General features: G+C 39.8%; 2 protein-coding genes across 2 annotated transcripts; one reads left to right on the top strand and one right to left on the bottom strand.

The window, feature by feature from the left end:
- The first annotated feature begins 353 nt into the window (after positions 1-353).
- Positions 354-5252, top strand: terf1 (telomeric repeat binding factor (NIMA-interacting) 1). The gene is made up of 9 exons (XM_040127468.1): positions 354-585; positions 995-1090; positions 1523-1650; positions 1763-1849; positions 1964-2113; positions 3877-4010; positions 4171-4268; positions 4444-4514; positions 4661-5252. The coding sequence occupies exons 1-9, from the start codon at positions 402-404 to the stop codon at positions 4820-4822; spliced, it is 1110 nt and encodes a 369-aa protein (XP_039983402.1). The 5' UTR covers positions 354-401; the 3' UTR covers positions 4823-5252.
- Positions 5253-5575: 323 nt separating this feature from the next.
- On the bottom strand, positions 5576-8636 carry LOC120790077 (somatomedin-B and thrombospondin type-1 domain-containing protein). The gene is made up of 5 exons (XM_040127354.1): positions 8411-8636; positions 7219-7413; positions 6960-7038; positions 6176-6352; positions 5576-5858 (listed from the first exon to the last, which is right to left on the bottom strand). The coding sequence occupies exons 1-5, from the start codon at positions 8634-8636 to the stop codon at positions 5741-5743; spliced, it is 795 nt and encodes a 264-aa protein (XP_039983288.1). The 3' UTR covers positions 5576-5740.
- Positions 8637-9333: the final 697 nt, after the last annotated feature.

The following is a 9333-nucleotide window of genomic DNA, read 5'->3' as shown; positions in this document are numbered from 1 at the left end:
TGATTTGGGTTGCATTTTGGAAGAGGCATAGCGGACTAAACAGCTTAATCTCATTTTATGGAAAAAACTTTATCCCTCCTAATACCCCAGTGTTAGGAGACAGTGACATATCGTTAACTGTAATGCAATTTAATACGATAAAATTACCCAACTCTATTCTATTGGATTGCGTTGTACTTTTTAGGGGTTTTATTTATCTATTTATTTATTTGATCACTGTTATATCCTATTTGTATAAAAGTGGGATTTGCAGTTACTCCTAAATGCCAGAGGGCGCTGCAGTCTGTTCAAGCGACGCCAAACCATTAAAAAAAACAAACAAAAAAAAAAAACACTAAAGCGCGCGTAAATCAAACTAATTCCAAACACGAAGAAGAAGAACTAAAATTGCAAGTATAAACATGGAACCTGAATTTAACAATAAAACAGCTACAGATGCAAGAAATATCGATGGAAGTGTCAGTTTTCCCCATGTTACAGCTCTTGCTACAGGGTGGATGCTGGACTTCCTGTTTGTAAGCCTTTGTCGGCGTTTCAAGGAAGGCAAATTTGACGAATTCAGTGAAACTCTTTCGGTTTTCCAGGGTAAGTTATTCACTGCTAGCAATCATTAGCTAGTTGGCTAACAGTAACTACCGGAAAAACCGAAACAACCGAAACCTTGCGCTCGAATTAGCTACAATAAATCGTGCGCACAAATTAACAAACCACACATCATACATCGTGAAATATGGCGTTAAAGGTAAATGATAAGAACTCAACGTCGTGGTTTAACAACCAAAATCCGGATTAAATCCCTCGAAATCGAAGCAAAGCTGCAATATTAAATAAAAGTAGTGCATCAAAATTTAAAATTTCCTCAGTTAATTTTGATTTTAGTTGTTTTTAATTGTTATATTAATGTTAGTACAGAGCCACTATGTTCACGTCTTAAAGTTTCTAAAGTCCTAGTGGCTAACACTATTTTGTGATTATTTTTTGTTTCCCCCCCCAGCCATTTCTGAGAGTTCATCTCTCAAAGGAGACCTCTATGGTGAGAAAACGATGATATGTGCCTTCCTCGCAAGAGTCATGCATGGAAAGCAGTTGGGTAAGTTGGTCCAGTCAGGGATTAGAATTAGGCTTCCTCTTTTTTTTTTTTTTAAGCATCTTTTACAAGTTATCTTCAAAAGTAGCTTTTGCATTGCCTTTTATGAGTAGAATTAGCACTGCAGGGAGGACCGAACGTACAATTTATAGCAACAAAGTTTTTACTGTGGAAACTTCTGTGTGAGATGTTTACTAGCTGAAACTGATCCCAGCTGACATTTAAGCTCATGTAAAGATGCGAGATAATAGAGACATGGGGTCAATGTTCTGATGACCTAGTAAGCTATAACAAATGTAATATTATACAAGGGATTTCAAGCAAATGTGGTTTTAAAAATATATCCTTTACTTCTTTACTCTGCTTCCAAACATAAGTACAAATGTACAAACTCTCACAGCCTGTTTTGTTCACATGATACACTTTTTTCTCCAGATGTCCGGTTTGAGGAGGACAACCATGTGATGCCTCTTATGTCTGCTGCCAAAATATGGTCAAAACTAGAAGACTCTGTGGCAGATGAAAGTGTGTTCAGAAATATTACCATTCTTTTGTTTGTCCAGGTAATCTAGCAGTATACAAGGGGTGTATATTTTTTTCTAATGTAGAATGACAATTGGAGCACAATTATAATTTTGACTGTTACGTCTCTTAATGTGTTTGCCTTGTTCCTAGTCTGTAGCTGTATGCTTGGAGAAAGGCCAAAGATCTTCTGCCTCCTCCGCCCTAAAGTGGTTTGAGAATAACCATTACCTCCCACAGGTCTGTGTGTCCATTATTGTCTCTTTTCTTTTCAAAAGCATGGGGTCAATACTGAAATATTTGGTGGCCAAGTACAATTGTTAGTACAATTATTAACTGAAATTTTTTCAAAAGAACTTGGGAGTCAAGCTGACAACAATAGTGAGAAAGAGGGAAACTTATCACCCATTCCTCTTGAGCTTCAGCTTCAGCCGCCTGCTGGAGACAATCCAGTCCTACTTGGTTGCTTACCTGGAGAAGAATCCTTCTGACTACCTTCTTAAGGTACAGGACCTGACCCAGTATGTTGTAGGTCACAACTTGTGTCAACATTATACAAGGTCAGTCCTTCCAGGTTCAGCCTTGTTCATAAAATGTATAAACCAGTTTTACAATAGGATCAGTCCAGCACTGCCTGGAGCTAAAAAAATGTCTGCCCACACCACAAATACATTTCCTAGAACATCAATTAATTTAATTGAATGTGTTTCAACATTTGTACACTGAAAGTGTAGAGGAAATGTTCAGCATAGTATAACACAACCTTTAACAGGGTATCTGCAGTTCTTGAAAAATCTTAAAAAAGACTGAATTTAGATTCCTCAAAAAAAAAAAAAAAAAAAGATTTTAAAGGTTTTTAAAACTCTTACATTTCATTTACACAGGTCTTAAATATTTTATCATGCCTGCCTTGGACAGTAACATTAGTTGGAACTCAGTTGTAGGGAGACAGTTAATTATTGGTTACTCCATACATCAGTTTTCTGCCTCTTATCAGAGTCCAGGCATCTATGGATTATGAGACAATGGGTCCCTAGCTATAGCCAAGCCTGACATCCCTCCTATACAGGACTCCCCAGACTGAAAGACACAAAACAACTACAAACATCACAGTTCTGTCACTTTGTGTCTCTTTGTCTCTTTAGGATAGTTTTGCCTGTCTTTGCGGTCTTTTACCTGAGCTCTGTGATTTTCAATAGGTATATTAACAGTCACTTAATACAGAGACTCTGGGGTACCCTGATCCCTCAGGTTCCTGGCCCTGTGCCCTGTATGTTTTAGCCTGACTGGTTTGACTGTAAAAGTTATTGAATTGCATACTTTGTGGTATTAAAAGAGTCTTAAAAACTCTCAATTTTAATTTGTTGAACACTGCAGAAACCCAGTTTAAATCTCGAAATACCTTAAAAGTATTCAAAAAGATACATTTTGTTCCAATCAAATTTCACTAGATTGCAGAAAATTGCTTGTGAAGAAAGGCAAAGCACAAGTTCTATATTGTTACTTGGAAAAATAATTTATACAGTTGGCCCTACAGGACTAATCCCAGTGTAAAATTCAGGATCAAGCTTTGTATGGCTGGAAAGTAGGAGAAGAAAATAATTGAGCAATAAAGTACTATAAAGGTATTTGATGCTTGAAAACTCATCTGACCAAATTTAAACCAAAACATATCATAAATGAATCTGAATTTATAACGTCTGAACAAGTGTGAAAATAATCCTCAAGTTTTTGCTTCTCAGCTGTTTTTAAGGTGGGAATTTTACACGTGATTTACCATGCAAATACATAGGATGTCCAATGTTTTGCTCCAGCTAACAGCAAGGATTAACAAATGAATTTTAGCAGCCAATACATTTTTTTCATCTTGTGTTCAGACCTGATCATCTATGCTCTCGTTCTTCTGAGTAATGGTGCCCAGACCAACTGAAGGTTTTGATGTGACTTATCAGTTGTAGTTAATTGACAGTTTGTCATCAAATTAGTTGGAAGGGCAAACTGCTACATTCAGCAGAGCCCTCATCAGGATCTAACACTCACTTATTCATGAACGTTTCAGGAATGATTTACCTAGAGGCCACTGACCAAGGTTACACCTAGAAGGGTATTATGACAGGCCTCATTAGTTTTACTTTCACATTAGAGCAGTACTTACACCAGAAAGTTAATTGTTTTGGAATATTATTAAACGGCAACATAACAGAAATATAATTTAGGAACCTAATTTATATTTGTATGGTGTTTATGTCTACCTTTCCATTTATCAGGCAGCCACTAAGATGGTCCTGTCATCACAGAACAGTGAGGGTTTGGAGGACACAGCGACACAGGCAAGCTCTCTCTCAGAAACAGCTAACAAATCAACAGAAAAGGATCGAAAGGAGAGTAGTGTGTGTTTGAGGTCAGTAGAAATGAGTGTTTAAATGCGTCTTTTTCATAAGAAATTTAGTTTTTGGCTTTTTGGGTAAATATAAATATTCAGCAAACTGTCCCAAACACTAAATAAAAGGCATTATGTGGGGGAACAAATAATATTGTCACACTCTATTGGACTTACACAGAACAAAACGGAAACTACTCTCAACTAATATCCCTGATGTATGGAAACCTGATACCTGTAAGAAGCTTTGTGTGTCTGTCAGAAGACTCTCCAAGAATGGTAAGTTTTATTTTTCTCTGCTGTTGATATTACTGTGAAGAGCAAAATTTATTTAGCTTTTATCTGATGTTACAATACTTTAATTTTCTATAAAATGTAGATATACATATGTATTTCATACATATTTCTGGGAATGAACAACAGCTAAACTGAATGTTAAAACTCCCACCATCAGAGTTATCTCAAGTAACATCTGAGACATCAAGGGAGACAGCAAAGATCCAAAAAAGAAGAAAACCACCTCAGGTAAGTTGAATCATGTCACTCATTGTGTCTAGTTAATTAATCCCAAATCAAGTGAATATAAGCAAGGATCACTTAAATGCTACCTTTCCTTTGGGGCAGATTCCTGAAAATTCCAAAACTTTTAGTTTATGTTTTACTTTGTTTAGAAATGGACACCCGAGCTGGACAAATACCTCAAGGCTGGTGTTCAGCGTCACGGCCAGGGGAAATGGGCCCGCATATTAATGGATTACAACTTTGAAGGACGCACTGGAACCATGCTCAAAGACCGCTGGAGAGTTTTAATGAGGGCACATGAAGTTGGCTGAAGAGGTAGAGCGTCCCCTTAACTTGTACAGTGTAGAAATTTGCCTGTAAAATCATTGACTTATCCATTCCACTTATTTTTAATTACTGAAAGTGTTCCTTTATGTTACTGGTGTGTTAAACTTTGCTGCTGCTGCTCTTTGCACCAAGAAATATACCACTAGAGGGCACTAACACAGAACAATGAATTGGGCTATTTGCATTGCTTTCTATATTAGAGACATTAGATGATCGTATACCAAATCTTTAATCGTGCCACTCTAACTTGTGCAGTGTAGTCTTGAATAACACATGGGATTAGTAAATTCACTCATTTAAAAATTTTCAGCTGATTGGATAAACTGTTGAAATTGTTCCTTTTATCATGTGGGTGTGTTTTGATTTGCAGCTGCTCTGTTTGCACCAAGCAAATTTCTTACCGCCACCTGGAGGTATGCTATTTTTTTTTTTTTTTTTTTTTCAAATAATGCATAAGAAATGTAGAATATTTTTATAACTTTAAAATTTTAAGTTAAATAGCTTTGACAGAAAATTTACAAAAAAAGAATACCGCAGTGGCTTGTTATAATAAAAATGTACAAGTTCAACTGATCAGTGCTTGATGTGTACTGGCAAAAGCTGAAATACCATACTACAGTGTCTTTACACAGTATGCAATAAAAATTATAAAGAACAATGGAAAAGTGCATGGTGATTTGAAAATGCTTTTATATCAATGTGTAGCATTTATTAGAGATATACCAGTAATTGCATTGCACCACCATCAAGTGTTAAGTCTCTTCTTAGTATTGAAAGCCTGCAGCGTCTAGGCATCTGATCTGAGCACACATTATTTCAGTTCCACTGATGAGGGGAGCTTGGCTGTGAAATGTTTTTGTGGACACCAGATCAGAGCGCTCTCCTGAAGTGCTTTTTTTGGATCAGATGAAGATGAAACTGTGCTGTGGTGGACAGTCGCACAGCTGGGTTTTCTGGATCTTCTTCCATGTCCCATGGCACTGAGGGTTCCCCACCGCCTGCCAGTGGAGCAAAGCTTCTCTGGAACACAACCCCAGTTGTTTATGGTTCTCACAACACTATACAGCGGTCAGCCACAACATTAAAACCATGGTTACCGCTTATATGCATACATTGTTTCAAACTTTTACATCTGTATGGTACAAGATGCTGATACTTGCGCAGATTACTGCCCTTCTCAAGGGCATCGAGTATAATTGTAGGCAGTCAGAATTTATCCTGCTCCTATTTGTCCTGGTTAAAGTGACTGCCTCATGAATAGGTCTAGAGTCATATTTTCTACATATATTTAACCTTAAACAATTTTGCTGAAAGAACACACTTGTAAAGCTTCATACTTGTCTGATTGCTGGCCGTCTCCATGGCAGCTGCCACTATTGTTTTGCATGGCAGGAGGTTCACATGCCACACACACTTTAAAGCCTTCTGTTATGTAGCGCATCCAGTGTGTGTGCGGCAGGTTCTCCACAATACAGTGGGGTGTCCGGGACTCCAGTATGAATTCCACACAGAACCTGAGGGCAGTAGGGGCAGGGTCATGAGGGTCACACAGTGATTCCTTGGATACTAGGGCAAATGAATCAAGATGGAGGACTAAAGTAAACACTTAACATACACAACAGGATGAAATCATCACCCAGCTTGTGATATCATTTGCTTTATTGGTGAACTTTATGAAAATAAGAATTTCTTGATTTGGTGTAGCATGGGCACACCCTTTATGAAATGGAAATAACAATTCAGCCTGTAGATACTGTGAGCTGCTCAAAATGCCTCACCTTCTGTCTTTTGTGTGTGTGCTTTTCATGTGACAGTCTTACTTAAAGCCTGAGTATTTAATTTCAAAGGGTTGTGGGCAGTATCTCAGCACTGCTATATTTAATGGTTTGTGGACAGACAGACAGGTGAGCAAACACCTTGTAGTAGCTGATGCAGATGGAAAAAAAGTTGGGCTGTTATCTTTTTTCTAAATGGTTTGAGTTACACGGCATAATGCTAAAACTAGATTAACCCCTGGCGGCATTCATGAACTTTTCAACCCTTGAATTTAAAGATACCTGAGGTCATGTGCAGTTTCAGAGTACTTAGGGAGGCTTTATGAGAGCATGATATGAAACCTACCCAGGGTCCAGGGGGTTTCCATAGCTGTCATGCTTGGGCCTTCCCTTGCCAAACTCCATGCTGGTGATGAATGCAGGGCCTGACAATAAAAACAAATTCAGTGTTTCAATCAGTTCAAGTTTATCATTTTTAAGGTGCAAGGTAACAAAACTGACTTAACTTTGCAAACAGAAAAAAATGCATATAAAATCAAATATAAACAATAAGCTGCACCTGCAGATATAGTAAAACCAGGGTGTGTGTCTGTGTGTTTGTATACCTGAGTTCAGTCCACAGTGGTTGCCCTGGTGGTCTCTGTATTCCCTGCAGCCAGCTCGTTGCTCCACGCTGGGACAGGGCTCTCCGCTGTTACTGGGCTGCTGCTCTACGTGACGGACACGGACTCGTATTGAAGGCTGGCAGGGCTTGGCACAGCCACTCCAAAAGCTCCAGTCGCTCACAGCACAGTCCTGAGCTGGATGTTACCACCCATATTGGTGGCGGGGGGGCATTATTACAGGATATCTTCTCTCGTAGCAAACAATCAAACTGCCATGAAAGTCAGAGATGTTGGACCTAACACTAACTGACTCCTTCAGATCAAACTGGGTATAGAGGTGACAATATCCCAACAGTAAAAGCTTGCAGTAGTCTTGCAGGCTGCATAATTATAATTTACCTGTGGAACAGTGTAACTGAGTAAAGTATCCAGAAAATAACTTAAGATCAATGAAGCATTGATTGTGACTTGTAGAATTAGTCTTCCCTGCTCTACTACAATTGGTTTGAAAGCACACCAAGTGAGCAACCCATTCAATCCCCAAGTCCTGGGATTTTTCTCTTCAGTTGTTCTATGTGCTTGTTGATCAAGCTTTAGTGTATTAAGCATGCAGATTTAGTGACTACCGGCCTATAATACACATTAGGTATGCTCGGCTTGTTTGACTGGAACTGTAATTGCTACAAGTGATTGAAAGATCACATTCTTCGAATATTTGGACTAATTCTGTTATGTGGGCCAGTCCACTGAAATTAGGTTAGACACAAAGATGCCTGGGTTGCTTGGTGTGCTAATTATTGTTTTTGTGATGTAGCAGCCATTGTATTAGGATCACTATACAAGTTACAAGGCAAAGAATACAAAACAAATCACACAGTAATTTGACAGGACTTCACAACTACTCACAAACAATCTCACATGTATGGAAAATTTTGGAAGGTATTCACGTTGCCAGTTCTGTGTCATCAGACATACAGTAGATAATGATAAGCAGCCCAGTAATGACCAGGCCTTTCTTCTCCAACTAAACAGATTCAGAGGACAATCTATCTTTAGCCAGAGTTAAGGTTATCTCGTACAACAGGTTATCTCACACTAGTATCATAAAGTTTAGGTGTGTGCAAGAAAAATAAACAGTACCTCCTCTTGTGATTCATTCACACTCAGAGTGGCCCCTCCATGCATCCCTCACCTGGGCACCCTGTGAAGTAGTCGAAGCAGCAGTCCTTGGTCCTGACACAGCCCTTGTCGCAGTAGCATATCCCATACACAAGGTCCATCCTCCAGTCAGTGGTCAAACAGCTCAAGTCTCTGCCCAGGCAGCATTTGCCCGAACAACCACCAGATACCAAGTGGTTCTTTCCCAGTGTAGAAACCACCAGCAACAAACAGGCAAACTCCACAGAGGATCTCATCATGGGGGGGATGAGGCCAGAGGTCGACCCCTGAAGTAAAACAGTAGCTTACTGATTTTCCCAAAATGGGATTAAACACACTGTTATCTTCTTAGAAATATTTTTATACCCACTCTCGTCCTACTCTACCCCTGTCATGCTCATAACCGTGTGAGGGCGACGTTGGAATACCAGCCCAGGCCAACTCAGCCAAGACTTCGCTGTGCTACAGGAACCCTTGTGACCTGGAATTCCTGTCTCCGTCTCCTGTGTCCAGCCCCTATGTGTCTAGAAACAGGTCTGCAGAGCAACCTACAGAACAGAATACCCCTTTCCAGCTCTGATCAGAGTCCAGTGTCTCTGATGTTGTGTGTGTTCCCACTCCCTCAGAGCTCTCTCTCCCTGTTCCCAGCTGAGCACCTCCCTCCAGTCGATCACACACACTGGAGGAGACAATAAGGACAGGGGAGGAGTAAGGTGGTGAGTTTGGTGAGTGTTTTCCCTGCCGCTTCTGCTCTCCCACTCTTCCTTACCTCTTTCTCACCTGTGTCATTCTTTTACCTTTTTCTTTCTTACCATCTCCGTGCAGAATTACTGTGGCCCTGGTGTCGAACCTGCCCAGCCGCTCTCAGCCACCCCAGACTTCAAGTCCCATAAGAAAGGGAGGAATGTGAGCAGTTGGCAGGTCTCCAGTCAATTGTGGGGCCTGCTGGGCATTGTG

This window comes from Xiphias gladius, chromosome 5 (genome assembly GCF_016859285.1).
Source record: "Xiphias gladius isolate SHS-SW01 ecotype Sanya breed wild chromosome 5, ASM1685928v1, whole genome shotgun sequence".
In the NCBI taxonomy this organism is placed as follows: Eukaryota; Metazoa; Chordata; class Actinopteri; order Istiophoriformes; family Xiphiidae; genus Xiphias; species Xiphias gladius.
Note: the sequence above shows the minus strand (reverse complement) of the source record. Positions and strands in the feature narration are given on the sequence as shown.

What these genes read in the sequence shown, in the direction of transcription:
- terf1 (XM_040127468.1), top strand. Translation starts at nt 402, where the DNA reads ATGGAACCTGAATTTAACAATAAAACAGCTACAGATGCAAGAAATATC. An exon ending in CTTCTGACTACCTTCTTAAG is followed by an intron (nt 2,114 to 3,876) that starts GTACAGGACCTG and finishes TCCATTTATCAG; the next exon opens with GCAGCCACTAAGATGGTCCT. An exon ending in CAGAAGACTCTCCAAGAATG is followed by an intron (nt 4,269 to 4,443) that starts GTAAGTTTTATT and finishes TCCCACCATCAG; the next exon opens with AGTTATCTCAAGTAACATCT.
- LOC120790077 (XM_040127354.1), bottom strand. Translation starts at nt 8,636, where the DNA reads ATGATGAGATCCTCTGTGGAGTTTGCCTGTTTGTTGCTGGTGGTTTCT. An exon ending in CTACTTCACAGGGTGCCCAG is followed by an intron (nt 7,414 to 8,410) that starts GTGAGGGATGCA and finishes GGTAACATCCAG; the next exon opens with CTCAGGACTGTGCTGTGAGC. An exon ending in GACGGCCAGCAATCAGACAA is followed by an intron (nt 5,859 to 6,175) that starts GTATGAAGCTTT and finishes GTTGTGTTCCAG; the next exon opens with AGAAGCTTTGCTCCACTGGC.